Source organism: Rhipicephalus microplus, chromosome 1 (genome assembly GCF_043290135.1).
Source record: "Rhipicephalus microplus isolate Deutch F79 chromosome 1, USDA_Rmic, whole genome shotgun sequence".
NCBI classification, from domain to species: domain Eukaryota; kingdom Metazoa; phylum Arthropoda; class Arachnida; order Ixodida; family Ixodidae; genus Rhipicephalus; species Rhipicephalus microplus.
In genome coordinates, this window is record NC_134700.1 from 254,646,424 (window position 1) to 254,662,179 (window position 15,756).

Here is a 15,756-nt window from a genome sequence, read left to right on the forward strand (position 1 = left end):
TTTGCTCCCCAATGCCTTACTTTCTGTGAATCATTCTCACGCACCGGACAGAACACAATTAAGGCAATTAGATTACATATCAAAGCCGTCGTTGGTCGAGTAATATGGTGAAAGTTGAGTTTATCACTTGTAATCCTGCGTGGGCTTTAACGCGCGGAAGAAATACAATTTCATGCTTCACCTCCCCTTTTTACTGTTTCTACGCAAAATATCTGAAACGTGGCTTTTTACTGCACATTACTGGCGCCAAAACTTATAAAAAATGTTTACGAGAGCCCTTATTCAAGATATCAGTGTTGTGCAAGATGAATTTTTATTTATCAGCAAAGCCAGTTGAACTAGTCCAACTTGGAACAGCTTTGGCCATTAAGGAACACGAAAGGCAAATATTAAGTCGATGTTGATTGCTGAAATAGCGATCCAGAAACCTAGCTGTGCTAGCTTAGGGCCAAGAAAGTGCTTATTTAACCAAATCTCGTTTGAGTGGACCACATCTCGTTAGCACACTTCAAATTACCCGCCCAAAGTGGAAGCTTTCACGTCACAGCTGCCGTGCACAACGTTGCCTGGCTTTACTGCGCGGCCGCCGACACTCGTAGCAGTAGAACGAAAGTAGCAGGAGCCACAGCAGCAACAACAGCAATTAAACAATTTACTGTCATGAACTCCGAGATGACAGGCGTGCTTGTTTCAACTGGGCCCCACTAGATGGCATGACTTATCTAGTTTAACACGGCAGAAATTGAATTTTTGAACCCCTCGCACCATTCGCCATAGTTACATCCGGTGATTCTTCTTTCCACGAACCAATCATAAAGGAACACGCGGCATTGTATTACGTCTCCTCATGAACTGAAGGTTCTTTATTTAGTGGAGCTAGTTCAATTACCAGTGATTGTAGGTAGTAAGTCTTACGTCATTGGGATCATTTTGCGAATGTCCTAGTTGTGGCGCATAGGTTCTTGTGCATTTACGTTACGTTAAAGAACCCCAGGTGGTCTAAATTTCCGGAGCCCTCCAGTACGGCATCTCTCATAATCATATAGTGGTTTTGGGACGTTAAACCCCACATATCAATCATCATTTACGTTGATTTCACGGTAAGTATAGGGCACTGCTGTTGATAATATTGTCCTTTTAGGCGTTGTCATACGCTGAGCTTTCACACTAACTTCAATTGTTGTTTTAAATTATTGTCGCAATAGAGCCTTCCAAGAAAATATGGACGGCTTTGCAAAATGGCTTCCCCACCACCTGGAGTTGCCCATGATAAGACATTTCGTTGCCAGATTCTGGTGCCTGTAAACGACAGGACAGCAAGCTTTCCTGCTTGTGACATGGTTTTGCAACTGTTGTTACATTACGCTTGCAGTGCTCAGAAAGTGAAACACGATGATGTGCTCACATGATAGTTGGTACTTTTTTTGTCTGTTAGTTTACGCCACGAGTGATCACTGGAGCACCAAAATGCTTATCAAGGCAGAGATGCGATCATAGTGGTTTACGTGTTTCGTAGATAGAAAATTACCGCTATCATTGGCTGGACCGCGTCCAATTGCCGCGCAAGGATTCTGTAAAGGAAGGAAAATAGGAGGAAAAGAACGGCAGGGAGGTTAACCAGCCTATAGGCAGCCGGTTTGCTACCCTGCGCACGGGAGGGGGATGGGGGAGATGAAAGATAGAGAGCAGAGAGGGAAGAGAGATAAACACAGCACATTCGGCAGATATTGAACAACACAAGCTGAAACGTGCCCTGCAGCTTCACTATAACCCAGCCTTGCGCGAGCTAGTGTAAGTTGTGCCAACTTTGTTGCATACAATTGAACATATAGCCTTGGTCCACCCTGCAGCAGTTTCTACGCGCATGCTCATTACCCAGAGCTAATCAGGGATGTTTTCAAGAAAACACCAGCCATACCAATTATTAAATTTCAATTGCTGAGTATCATCATCATCATCACCACCACAATCATCATCATCATCATCATCATCCTGACTACGTCCACTGCAGGACAAACGCCTCTCCCATGTTCGGCCAGTTAACCCGGTCCTGTGCTTGCTGCTGCCAATTTATACCCGCAAACTTCTTAATCGCATCTGCCCACCTAACCTTCTGTCCCCACTAACTCACTTGCCTTCTCTGGGAATCCAGTTAGTTACCGTTAATGCCCAGCGGTTATCCTGTCTACGCACTACATGCCCGGTTCATGTCCACTTCCTCTTCTTGATTTTAACCATGATTTCCTTAACCCCCGTTTGTCTCCTAATGCACTCTGCTCTCTTCTTGTCTCTTAAGGTTACACCTGCCATTTTTCTTTCCATTGCTCACTGCGTCGTCCTCAATTTAAGCTGAACCCTCTTTGTAAGTCTCCAGGTTTCTGATCCGTAGCTAAGTACCGGCAAGATACAGCTGTTATATACCTTCCTCTTGAGGGATAATGGCAATCTACCTGTCATAATTTTAGAGTGCTTGCCGAATGTGCTTCACCCTATTCTTATTTTTCTAGTTACTTCAATCTCGTGGTTCGTCTTTGCGGTTATTACCTGCGCTAAGTAGACATTGTCTTTTACAACTTGAAGTGCACTATTACCTATCTCAAAGCGCTGCTCTTTTCCGAGGTTGTTGTACATTACTTTCGTTTTCTGTTGATTAATTTTAAGACCCACCTTTCTGCTCTCGTTGTCTAACTCATTAATCATGAGTTGCAATTCGTCCCCTGTGTTACTCAGTAATGCAATGTCATCGGCGAAGCGCACGTTATTAAGGTACTCTCCATTAACTCTTATTCCTAACTGTTCCCATTCTAGGCTTTTGAAAACCTCCTGTAAGCACGCGGTAAATAGCATTGGGGAGATTGTGTCCCCCTGCTTTACACCCTTCTTGATTGGTATTCTGTTGCTTTTTTTATGAAGTACTATGGTAGCAGTTGATGCCTTGTAGATTTCTTCCAGAATGTTTATATGTACTTCATCTACGCACTGATTCCACAGTGTTCGCATGACGGCTGATATTTCTTTCAATCAAACGCCTTCTCGTAATCTATGAAGGCTATGTATAGAGGTTCGTTATATTCTGAGCATTTCTCTATTACCTGATTGATAGTATGAATGTGGTCAATTGTTGAGTAGCCTGTTTGAAATCCTGCTTGTTCCTTTGGTTCATTGAATTTAATGTTTTCTTTACTCTGTTAGCAATTAACATTGTAAATAGTTTGTATACTACAGAGAGCGAGCTGATCGGCTTGTAATTCTTCAAGCCCTTGTCATCTCCTTTCTTATGTATTAAGATGATGTTAGCGTTCTTCCAAGACTCTGGTGCTCTTCCCGTCAGGAGACATCTCGTAAACAGGGTGGCTAGTTTTTCTAACACAATCTTTTCTCCATCTTTGAGCAGATCTGATGTTACCTGATCCTCGCCAGCAGCTTTACTTCTTTACAGTTTAAAACTCTTTACAGGAGTTTTACAGAGACCTGTACAGTAGCCTAGACAACCACGACCTCAATACTATAAGAACTAGCAGGCTAAATTCTTCAAGCCCTTGTCATCTCCTTTCTTATGTATTAAGATGATGTTAGCGTTCTTCCAAGACTCTGGTGCTCTTCCCGTCAGGAGACACCTCGTAAACAGGGTGGCTAGTTTTTCTAACACAATCTTTTCTCCATCTTTCAGCAGATCTGATGTTACCTGATCCTCGCCAGCAGCTTTACCTCTTTACAGTTTAAAACTCTTTACAGGAGTTTTACAGAGATCTGTACAGTAGCCTAGACAACCACGACCTTAATACTATAAGAACTAGCAGTAACCCAGATGACACCCCACCAGTAATGATAGAAGTCGGAAAAGCTCTGGAGAGCTGAGTATTATAGGGTATACTATTCCTTCCGTCCGAATGTCAGCAGAGTATGCTGTTATTGCAGTACCTTCAGTTGTACTGCTGTCGCATGCAGTGAAAGTGCTTTTCTGTTTTAAAGAAGTAAACGGAGAGGAGGGAAATGCAACGAAGTGGTCGATAACTACAACTTCTTAGTTCGGAGAAGCGCATGTATTTTTATATGCTGGCACAGTGAACGTAATCGTCCCGGCACACGTAAGCACTAATAAGTGTCGACTGGCACAATCATCTGTACGTTATCGGAATGACGCGATACGAAATAACACTATAGGAGGAGCGTTTCTGTCGCATAGGGCACGCAGGAAAACTCGAGATGACATATACGCAATATTGATCGTTCCTTCTGGTTTGACATCACTTGCAACTCTCTTCTGGTCTTTGACGCAACTAGTTCCAACCACCAAAGACTTCCTTCAGTATAAGGGATGACGGCTACTCTCCCTGCAGCGAAAAACTCCTTGCGAGGTCGAATTGTTTACGCGTGAAGCGATGACCACAACACCAACACGAATACATAACATAGCAATGCTAATAAGTTTAGTGTTCATCCTATCGTCTTTTCTTACGACCATCGTGTCACCTACATGATTATTTCCTGAAATATTTGGACTGCGTATTTGTGCTGCTGCTGTACACATTGATAAAGCTTAGGTCATTCTTTCATGGCTCATATTATCGATAGAGCTGCGTATCTGTCCAATTTACTTTGCCAGAGCCAAGCGTAGCCGATTGGACGAAGAAGCGGAAGTACAAGCGTACACAGTCGAAAGACATACAATGCATGTCATGGAAAGAATATGGAGTTGCTTCTATACACAAAGAAAATAATAACAGACCGAGGTCGGGTAATGCGTCAAGGCGGGATTGCGCTCGAGTCTCCTCTGGGCCTGTCGGGGGGAGGGGGTCGAATTCTGTCATCTTATGCAGCACTGCGACTTAATGCGAAACTCGTGAGACAAATACAAATGTCGGCGGCAGGCAGCATCGCTGCTGGTCTGGTCTCATTATAAATACAGCGTTATCGATCTCGATCTGTCTCGATTTCGCTTTGCTGAACGTATACATTGAAATAGCGATTCCTCAGTCGTCGAGAACATGCTATTGCAACGAGTGTGTGGAGCGACAAGACTATATTGGAAGCGAGATGCCCACCAAGTAGGCGTAACGCCTCTCGACGGTTTCTCGGGTGGCGTCCACGCTCGGATAGGCGACCACGTGGCGGATAACGCTCAGCCTTCGCAGAGCCCTTTCGCGCGTGTCGGCGTCCATCCAGTCGAAGTAGCGCGCCATCGAGTCGTGCACGTCGCTCAGAAGAGCCCGCGTGTCGTTCCAGTCGTCCGGACTCACGCTGTGCTCGGTGAGGAACCAGTTGAGCGGATACGTCGCCATGTCCGACACCAGTTGCAGACAGTGGTAGACGGCCTGCGAACGCGAGAGGAAAGCGCACAAACACAATGTGAGAGCCACAGCAGCTGCACTGTTTCTGCAGGTTTCACACTGAATGTAACTGGGTGTTGAGCAGCCAAGCTTTCCCATTACACTTGCGTAAAAGAGAGGCGCCTGGGTGCATGGTGAGAGATTAATACACAGCGACACAAAAAGGCGGTCAAGAGATCGCATGCATTCAGTTGCGTGAACTACAATCCACCTTTGTAACTAAATCCACCTTTGTAACTCTCGCCAGGAATGCATATGGATCTAGAGGCTATGGCTGATAGTTGTAGATGCATCGCCAGAGGAAGCGATATTTATATGTTTAAATGCATAGGGGAAATGACGAAAGATAACATATACATAATTTTACCAAGAAAAAACTGTCTACTTCTGGTCATGAGAGCGAAATAACTTTATCGACAAGGGTTTGTGATAAGGGGTCAGGAGTTCCATGGGCGGCGCCCCAAGTCCAGGGCTCCAGTGGTCACTGCCGCCTATCTGACGTGACACAGGAGCGCAAGCTGTACATCAGGGTCAAAGCTGGCGAGCTGCGCCTCCCATTGCTCGAAAGCATTAGAGATATTCTGCTTACCTAAAAAAAGGCATATAAACTTGACGGTAGGTTTAGGCATCTCCACAAAATGCGCTAGAGTGATGGCGAGCCAACTCAGTATACGGACAGGCGTGCTCATACAGCGTTGGAAAAAAAAATTGTTTAATCTTTTCAGGTTGAGAAATACCGCCGTTTGAATACTACAGAGGTTAATCGCGAACATCCCTTCCAATAATTTGGAGGGGGGGGGGGAGTGGACATTATTGGTAGTCATCTGCATAATCGCATACGCTCTTCACAATTATTGGAGTCACCGACTTATTCCTTTCTCCTGAATGGATAAAGAAAGCCCTTCTTATTGATTTCACGTCCCCTGGTTACGGCATTTCATTATCTTTTATGACTGGCAAATTCACAATTTTGTCAGAGAACGTGAGCCTGGGCCGTCCTTGATTGCATTTCCCGGGCCGCGGTGTTTGCCGACGCGCTCCCAATGACAAATTGTCCTCGGATGCGCGGAAGGAAGAGATGTGCCATATGCCGGCGTAGAGTTCATCAACTGATCACTGTTACCGATTAGCTGCCCTCCTTGGCAACCAATCTATCGCTTGGTCCTGAGGGAACCTTCAGCGGCTATTGTAAAGGACAGTCGGAACAATTTTGCAGTGATTACTCATCGCCGAAATCGTTCATGAAAGTTTTCGAGGCGCCGTTGAAATTGAATGGACGGAAGCGGCTGTCGTCCCGTCCTATAAATCGAAGAATTCTATAGAGAGCAGCACTTCTGCCAACAGGGGTGTTACAAGCGTGGATTTCTCCACATACAAGTTACTCGATGTGTAGAAAAAATAAAAGGATATATTAAACTATGTAATAGTTCTCCGGTGTACTTACGGTATCAAACTGAAAAATATAATCATAATTAAAAAATGTGTGTTCATTTATGTACACATAGCCTCTGTTAAGGACTTCATGTTGGGAATACCCATCTTATGTGGACCTGCATTTTTGTGAACAGTTCTCATGAAAAGCGTAAGAGTTCTGACATGACGATTAGTATAAAAGTGTCCACATAGGGCTATCTCGTCTTCTTGCAAAAATTGATGTCCATGCACCTGGCCACGTTTCTTCTGATAGGTGTACCTGATAAGAGACAAATCCACGAAAAAGAAAACCATATGGTTTCCCGTGGACGTTGATTCAATCTGTAACTCAGGCGTGAAACTTGGCGCTTGCTAGCTCATAGCGGGAATTGGGTATTAGCCTCGAGATCTTCGAGTGGCGCCATGTTGCGTGTGGCGTCAATTTGAGGATTCCCTTTTCAACCTCACTGCAGCCGCTGCAGCTCCTGTACGCAGATCGTCTGCTCCAGACGGAAACTTCAAACAAAGAGCCGAGAGTAAGTGGGTCAACCCTAGCTGATATAAACTCACGATTGGTGTTCTTTTAAATATATTGCAGTTGAAACTCAATTTAACAAAGCGATGTTTATACGTTTGTCCTATTTCGTTAAACCGAGAATTTCGGTAAAATCAGAAAGAACGTTTTCGAAGTTAAAGTCGGTGATGGTGACCCGGACATGGGGACGCCATGTGCGGGCGATGCAGGTTATATATGTACGCGGTGAAGGTAAAGGCGACCAGTATGTACTATGCATTGACACGGAGGATCAGTGGAGTGATGGTGTGAGCAGGCTGAGCGAAAATGTTGACAGAAGATCAGTGCGGTCTGTCTCATATACAGTGAAATAAAGAAAGCAACCACCGCCTCCACTGGCAACATCCGGCCGCGGCGTAGGCCAGAGTTAGCACACCAGGCCCATGCCCCCCCCCCCCCCATTTTTTAGCAGTTGTATACTTAAAAACAAAAAATGACAATTTCAGTAAGTCCCCCCCCCCCCCCCCCATAAAAAAAAACCATTCTGCTGACGCCATTGCCATCCGGTACGTAACAGCGCTACTGATTGTCTAGGATGTTGTGAGGATTGACGTGGCCTGAGGCCTCGTCGCAGTAAAGCTATAAGACCGTAACTACAGGCCTTATATGTTTTAACATGATATAGTTCGAGAGAATTCTCGTATAAAATCTCATGTCGGTCAAAATAAGACAGAAATGATGCACACTTACTCGATATTAATGAGTACTAGCAGATGATGAGGGCAAAGAAAGTATGGGGGATTGGAAGTAATTGTAATGTGAATGAGAAGAAAGGTTTGACCATTGCTGGCGGCCAGTTATCTTCTATTGCACTTTTTCTTCATATTTACATTACGCTCTAATAACATCCGCTATACATTTCCTAGCATGTTTGTTATTTTACATAATTATTGTATCTAACAATCAATACGAGCCCTCATGTTTACATATTTTCTGCCTTCCTACTCGGTTATATCAAGAAAAACTTCGTTAACAAAGGCTTGGTGGCCACATTATATAGTACGTTGATTCTGGTTGGTGACAACATCGTACGAGTATTTTTAAGGGAATACATTTTTTTTTTCTCGTCAGGTAGAGGACTTCGTAAAACCTTGTTTCTTTAGATCGAGTAACAACTGTGGCGCCAAGTTAGCAAATATCGAGGCTTTTAGGATCAAGTGGAAGAACTCTGACAATGCTGACCCATTACGACCGATATAGAGAGCGTATTAGACGTTCTAGTTAGACTGGTTGGTGTGAATTGACTTCAGGTATTATTAATGAATGAAGGGAAGAAGAACAAAATGTCGAAAACAAAATGACGTCGTACGAGAGTTCAACTGTGGATTTGCGAAAAGTGTTCATTCACAATATATACTTCTGAGAATGGCCGCATGGTAGTGTGTGTGTGTGTGTGTGTGTGTGTGTGTGTGTGTGTGTGTGTGTGTGTGTGTGTGTGTGTGTGTGTGTGTGTGTGTGTTAATTACGATCGAAAGGAGTGCAGGCAAAATGAATGTGCGTATCACAGGGAGCCAGTGTATCACAACCCTACAGTTAGTCCAGAGGTTAGTTGGCACATTCTCCAAGTTAGCCTATATGGTTCGTGGTTGAATGAAGAAAAAATGAAACATGAGAAATAGTGAAAGAGGGGGATTTCCTTACGCACAATTAGAAAAAAAAACTGCAAACGGTGATTACGTAGGTACAGAACCCGCGAGACTCCTGCCTATAAAAAAGTTTAACACAGAGTGTAATTTCAGAGCAGCAGCTGTTCTTGCTACTGTGTTAGCCAGTTTTTTGCCACATGGGAAGCGAGTGTGGGTGAAATAGAAAATCACGGTTTGAAGATGAATGTAGGTGAAATCAGCCAGCTCGACATGTGGCTGCAAAGCGTTACGCATTCCGATGCAACAAATTTGTTAGCTAGCTCCCTGAAAGCGTTCGTTCTTAATTTGTATTTGTCTTTCAACAAAAAGAAAAAAAGCCTTGCTTCCTCTACATGTGCTATAAGACAAGCTAGACGCCCCCATTCGCATTAGGCAGTGCTTCCATGTAAAGGACAGCAACTTTGTTGCCAGTGCGTGCCCGACAAGCGTGCCCTTCCTGACTTGTTCATTACGTTGAAAGCATTGCCTCGAACCTCCGCTCCAGTCTGTGTCATTGCACGAACAATAAACTCAGGCACAAAGCTAAAGGAAAGAAAGTAAATTAGGACCACAGCCAGCCATAACAATTTCACCGTCTTGCTGTGATTTTATATTGCTGATATTCCACTCTGTGCGGTGTGCCTCGATATCCTAAACAACGACAGGAAATGTAGTGAGGTATGGCGGTGGATGCACTTTCCTTTTTGCTTTGTTTTTTTCTGACATCACTTTTTTGTTCTTGTCGTGAGGGTAGGTACAACACATGTGTGGAGCACGGGCCCGACAGCGCCGACAGGCTAATACGGGCGCATTTGAGCGCAGGTTTGATTACTACATAGTCTCAGGTGCTGTTGGATGGCCACCTTTATACGCTATTTATCAAACTTCCGTGTTAAACTTGGCCTGTGCCAGCCTTGATCGCGATCAAGTGTCCATACAACACCGAGATCATGGAATGTTGTTGAAGAGGTATAATATTATTTAATAATAATAATAATAATAATAATAATAATAATAATAATAATAATAATAATAATAATAATATTGAGAGACGGCTCCGGCAATTTCGACAAGTGTTCTGACATCACCCAGTACAAGGGCCTCAACCACTTCTCCGCCATAGAAATGCGACTGCCGCGGCTGGTATCCAGCCCACGCCCATCGAGCTCGCAGCCGAGCACTTTAGCCACTGATCTACCGATGCGGACAGAGCGAGCCTGACTGCATGCGCAAGTTCGAGCCACAGCCGCTTCGACAGCGCCAAGCTAAAGGTGGCAGCCCACATTTCAATAAGAACTAAATGAATATACAGAAATACATATCTTTAACTTCGTTTTTATACTCTCATTCCTACATCGATCATCCTGTTTTGCATTGGCGTAGCGCAAGAAGCAAATGATCAGCAGATAAGTAGCGCACCATAAAAAAAAAAACGTCATTATACAACTGCAATGTCCTGTTCGTGCCCAAGCATAATGCTTCACTCTCGGTGAACACGGAAACGTGGAAGCAGCATGCTTCTCGAATATCCCCCCGATAAGGCAACGCAGAAACTAAAAACCAACCAACCAACCAAACAAACAAAACAAAACAAACTATAAAGGAGCTCGAGCCTCTGCTGCACGCTCGATGCTGCTGCCTCTGCGTTGAAGTACTTCCTCTTCTTTACAAAAGAAACAAACAAGCAAAACACGATATTTCAATACACCAAAGGTGCGTCTATGACAGCCATACATTTCGTGCGGAATGCTGCAAGTTGTCTGTAATGGTACATCTAAAAGTAAATTGTCAATTCATTGCCAGTCGTCACCGCCGAGATAAGGCCGACACTCCGTGCTGATGCGAACTGAGGCGAAGCGAGACAGCCTCAGGGTGTGTGCGCCATTTTTTTATGATTGATTTAGTGCTACGTCAATGCATACGTGAAGCCACGATTTTTGAATTCTTCAAGGTAGATACGCGACGTGGTGTTGTTCACGTGAACCAAACCACTGGTGTCCAGAAAAGTTGGATATGATAGCGGAACTTTCAGTCGCCGTCTCATGCGGCAGAATCACGTGACCTGGGCAGAAAGGTCACGTATGACGTAATTGGTGAAGCGGCAGGTTGCGGTCGAGTGGTTCTGGCAGTGTAGTCTAAAAAGTCATGCTTGCAATGTAGTAAAAATTGTCAAGCGGCACGCCTCATGTTTCTGTTTCTCAGTGATATAGGCCAATCATTGACAAAACAGCCATGCTTGTCCAACGTCAGGCATAGCTTTCCCTTTCATTCAAGTTTTACTGCAGTAGTAGGATGTCAGACGTGACGCTTCTGATCAGGTCACGTCACTCACACGCATGTGACAACTGCAGGAAATTGTGCTGCGGCTCTCTAAGATACTAATATTACTAATAGTAATTGTTGGGGTTTAACGTCCCAAAACTACCACATGATTATGAGAGATGCAGTAGTGGAGGGCTCGGGAAATTTAGTCCACTTGGTGTTCTTTAACGTGCACCTAAATAAAAGTAGTACACCGGTTTCGAGTATTTTCGTCTACATCGAAGCACACTCAGATACAGAAACACGTGTGCACGTGACGGCACCATAGAAAGAACTATAGCATTGTGGTCTTTCAGCTACTGTGGCAATGGTGGTTAGTACATGAATTTGCCCAGCTTTCGCAATTGAGCCTTCGTACGCACTTCTGAGGCATGACACCGCATTGAATAGACGTTCTCATCTCTTGCAACTGCCATTTCTCCTGCCTTCTTTGGGCCACCATCCCGTTGCCCGACTGCTTCGAGCGTGCCTAAGTAGCCTGGGTATTTCCTTCCGATCAAGCATCTCAACCTGAATACCAACCCTACCAGCCCGAAGCCGGCCATCTTTCTGGTAACCCGCCGTTTAGCTACACGAGTTCATTTCTCGCCTGGCAACCTGACTGTACTATCAGCATGGACGCCACGCCCCAGATGCCACTATCTTTAGTCGAGCATTATTTCATGACCAGTCGGGACACACTACCTTATGGGACAGGCTCATGCAACTGCCATTTTTTCCCATGCAGGTCAGTTACCTTGCAAGCGCAAGTTGTACCCATTCTAATGATCCATTTATGATTGTGGTGTCGTGCTCTCCGAGATGCTTGTCAGTTATAGCAATCTGTTATGTAATTTGCTTTGCTCTTACTACTTTACGCCTCACCTTGTCTTACTACTGCTTGTACAAACAGGTGACATAGAATGGAATCACCACAGCGCTGCTTCTGGCTCTGTGTCATCGCTTGAACGAATATCTAAAGCGCTATCTCGTTTAGAATTCAGTTTAGAATTACAAATTAGTGAGAGTAATGAACTCTTACTAATCCATACGTCCCAGTCCAACATCAAAGCTTCTTTCGGTGCACTTTCTGCTCGAGTTGAGATCTTAGACAAAAGAGTTGACGGAGTTTTGTCTCTCCACTCGCAACTGTCTTCTGGCGCAGCTTATTTTTGCGCTAATCTTGCCTTACTATTAAAAAGTCTAGTAGTAAAATGTGGCGATGCGGAAAGCCGAGAAAGACGTTCTAGCCTACGATCCTTCGAAATTCCCATGAACGCTGGGCTCAATAATGATTGATTGATTTGTGGGGTTTAACGTCCCAAAACCACTATATGATTATGAGAGACGCCGTAGTGGAGGGCTCCGGAAATTTTGACCACCTGGGGTTCTTTAACGTGCACCCAAATCTGAGTACACGGGCCTACAACATTTCCGCCTCCATTGGGCTCAATAATAATTGCGTCTAACGTCACTCTTGTTGGTAAAGCTAAACATTTCCATTGCTGTGACTGATTTAGAACGCGCGCACAGATTAGGTCGCTTCTGCCAAAACAAAAATCGACCGATCATCGTCTTGTTCGCGTGAGTCAAAGTTAAAACCACTATCTTTCGAGCTGCTTTCTAGCTTATAGGCTGCTCTGTTGCTGTTCAAAAGTATTACTCTGTGCGCGTGTGCGAAACCCGAAAGATGTTACATTTGTTGGGTGTGCAAACAGGTTCCCAAGGAAGATCTGTTTTGGCAAGCTCCTCATAGACGAGAAGCAGTTTGTGATTCTGATGATGCTGATTCTGATTCAGCCCGACAATAAGGAAGCCGTCATCTCAATTTAGTAGTCTATCACTTCCTCATCGCACCCCACCAAACTATCGACCCTAAAGAATTTGAACGTTTTACATAATGAGAGTTATGCTAATTAATATGCTCGAAGTTTCATGCTCGAAAAAGAAACATTCGATCAGTATCATCACAGACAGTGACACTGACCTGGTCATTACGACAGCATCATGACAACTGAGATATTGAGGGCGATGAGCCTTTGAACATAATGTCGTACTCGTATACCGTTTTTGGCGGGACAGGTCCGGCCGTCGGGGGCCAGGGGTCTTGGTTTTTGTCGAGCAATATCTGGCCTCATCTCTTGAATCTGTTGTAAGTCGCCATAAGGTTCTTTGGGTCAAAATATCACTACCGGGAAGCACAATCATACTAATTTCTGGTTACCGCGCTCCTGATTTTGACATTTCATTTACAAACGAACTCAATGCGAACATATCCGATCTCATCTCCCGTGTTCCTCGAGCAAATCTCGTGCTATGCGGTGACTTCATTTTTCTAGATTTGATTTGGATAACTGCGTCGTTTCGAATAAAATAATGAATTATTGTGATTTATGTGACCCGATTGGAATATGTGACCCGATTGGAATTGGTGAGTCTAAAGGGATCAATGGAGTCGAACTGCTGATCCTTTTCTGAAATTTGTCTTGCGGCAAGGCTGCCGCATGCCAAAAGGAGCCGAACTGAGCTGAAATAACGAAGCGTATACAAATACATGTGCTGTCAATCATTCCAGTGCAGCCAGAACCGCCATGCGTTGGAGCTTCCACAGCCACTGGCGCGAGATTACCTGTATTAGCAAAGTGTATGGTACGTGCTACTGTGTCAGCATGCCACGAAGTAAGGTATCGGTTGAAATTTACGAAACTATAAACGTACGACCGATTCAGACTACAGATGGCCATGAAGGGAACGAGGTGCAACAAAGGAACCTCGTCCCCTGCATGGAAGAAGAAGAACAAAGGAGGAAGCATTACGTCACTCAGCCAGCATCAACAAGCCAACTGTTTTCCAGCCAGTCGTGTCGGCCCAACATGAGACCTTTTGCGGTTAGATAACGCAAGCAACGAGAATTCGGAGTGTGGCGCCTGGTAACTTTTAATTGAAACGCGCTTCTTCGGCGCCGACCGGTCGGCTCACGCAGGAGGTTTGGAAGAAAAATACCACCAAGATTACTAAAACCTACCGCACGCTCTGGCGTTTTGACCACGTGTTGGGACGACACTTGGCTTCACTCGTGTGACGCAATGCTTTCTCCTTTCTTTTTCTTCATCCATGTCCATCTGCGCCATTTTAAAAGCATGACGCAGCGCTGAGCTGCGTAATCTGAAGGCTGGATCGATTGTCTCTTCCATCACGCAACACTAAGCCGCATGATGGTCGAGTGAAGGCTAAATCGATTACCCACTTTAACCTGTGAATCACCCTCTAGAAGTGCCTGCTCACTCAAGCATTTCGCAGTATGCCTTTTCTTCCTGCCATATGCAGCACGCCTGCATCATGTAACGCCCCTGATCGAGCTTTTACTTTTCGATTGATCTGTGCGCGTGATACCGGCTTTCCACGCACTTTTGTTCACTCTTTATGTAGGTGGAGCTGGCCAGAAAGTTGCTCGCAGTTACCTAAGGGAAAATATCGCACCGGAAGCTGTTGCAGGCGTCCGGACTCTGAGATATGCTGGATTGGAATTGACATTGGTTCCAAAAAGCCAGGATACCTCGAAGATGCATCTATAGAAACACTCCTTTGCCACAGCGGTTAACCTTCTGCTGCAACAGCCAGTAAGGAGCAGTTTATTCTCACAATATTAAGCAGAAAAGCTTAACTTAATTTTTAGATCGTCCGCTCAAATTTTCATTTGTACTCAACTTAAAAGTGGCCGTGTGGCCCCTTAAGTTGGAAGAGAGACAATGCCAGCGCACGCTCTGCGTCAATTTGCCGTATGCTTCTTATTATTTGGGATTTGACATCTCGAAACCCTGATATAATTATGAGAGACGTCGTAGTGGAGGACTCCAAAAATGTTGACCATTTGGGCCCCGCCGCGGTGGTACTCGGCTGCTGACCACCGGTTGCGGTATCGAGTCCCGGCTGCAGCGGCTGCATTTTCGATGGAGGCGAAAATTTTGTAAGCCCGTGGGCTCAAATTCGGGTGTACGTTAAAGAATTCCAGGAGGTCGAAGTTTGCGGAGCCTTCAAATACGGCGTATTTCATCATCATATGGGGGTTTTGGGACGTTAAACCCCACATATAAATCAGAGGTTTCGTTTTAAGCCAGTCTTACTTGTGCGACCGTATTCTCGTTATAGGCGCCGCCTCGATCTACGTGAACACAAGCCTTGAATCAGAACGGTTATTTGGGCAAGTGGACGTGCTATTATTTGGAATGGATAAACAGCGCTAGAAAACTAAGACGTGCAAAGGAACGACAGACAATGGCGCGTTGTCTGCCGTTCCTCTACTCGTGCTTCTTTTCTCGCGTGCTTAGACGCAACAAAAGTGTCGCAGATGTTCCCATGACAGCTCTGTACTTGCAAAAAAAAAAATCGCATAAACGATAGTATTTCACGCTATGCTTGGTTACGAGCTAAGCAAGAATGTGGGCCCCACCCACATAACCATGGTGCGCCTGCCATGCAGCTGTTTCAGCTCGAACTCCTGTCCGCTCGAGCT

The 15,756-nt window shown here is 44.9% G+C and overlaps 1 protein-coding gene across 1 annotated transcript in view; it reads right to left on the bottom strand.

The window, feature by feature from the left end:
- The window catches only part of LOC119164578 (phosphate-regulating neutral endopeptidase PHEX-like), a 122,951-nt gene that overhangs the window by 44,366 nt on the left and 62,829 nt on the right, over window positions 1-15,756 (bottom strand). The window contains exon 7 of the mRNA XM_075868472.1: window positions 5,046-5,315. Within this exon, the coding sequence (XP_075724587.1) occupies window positions 5,046-5,315 (270 nt within the window). The remainder of the gene's footprint in view (window positions 1-5,045; window positions 5,316-15,756) is intronic.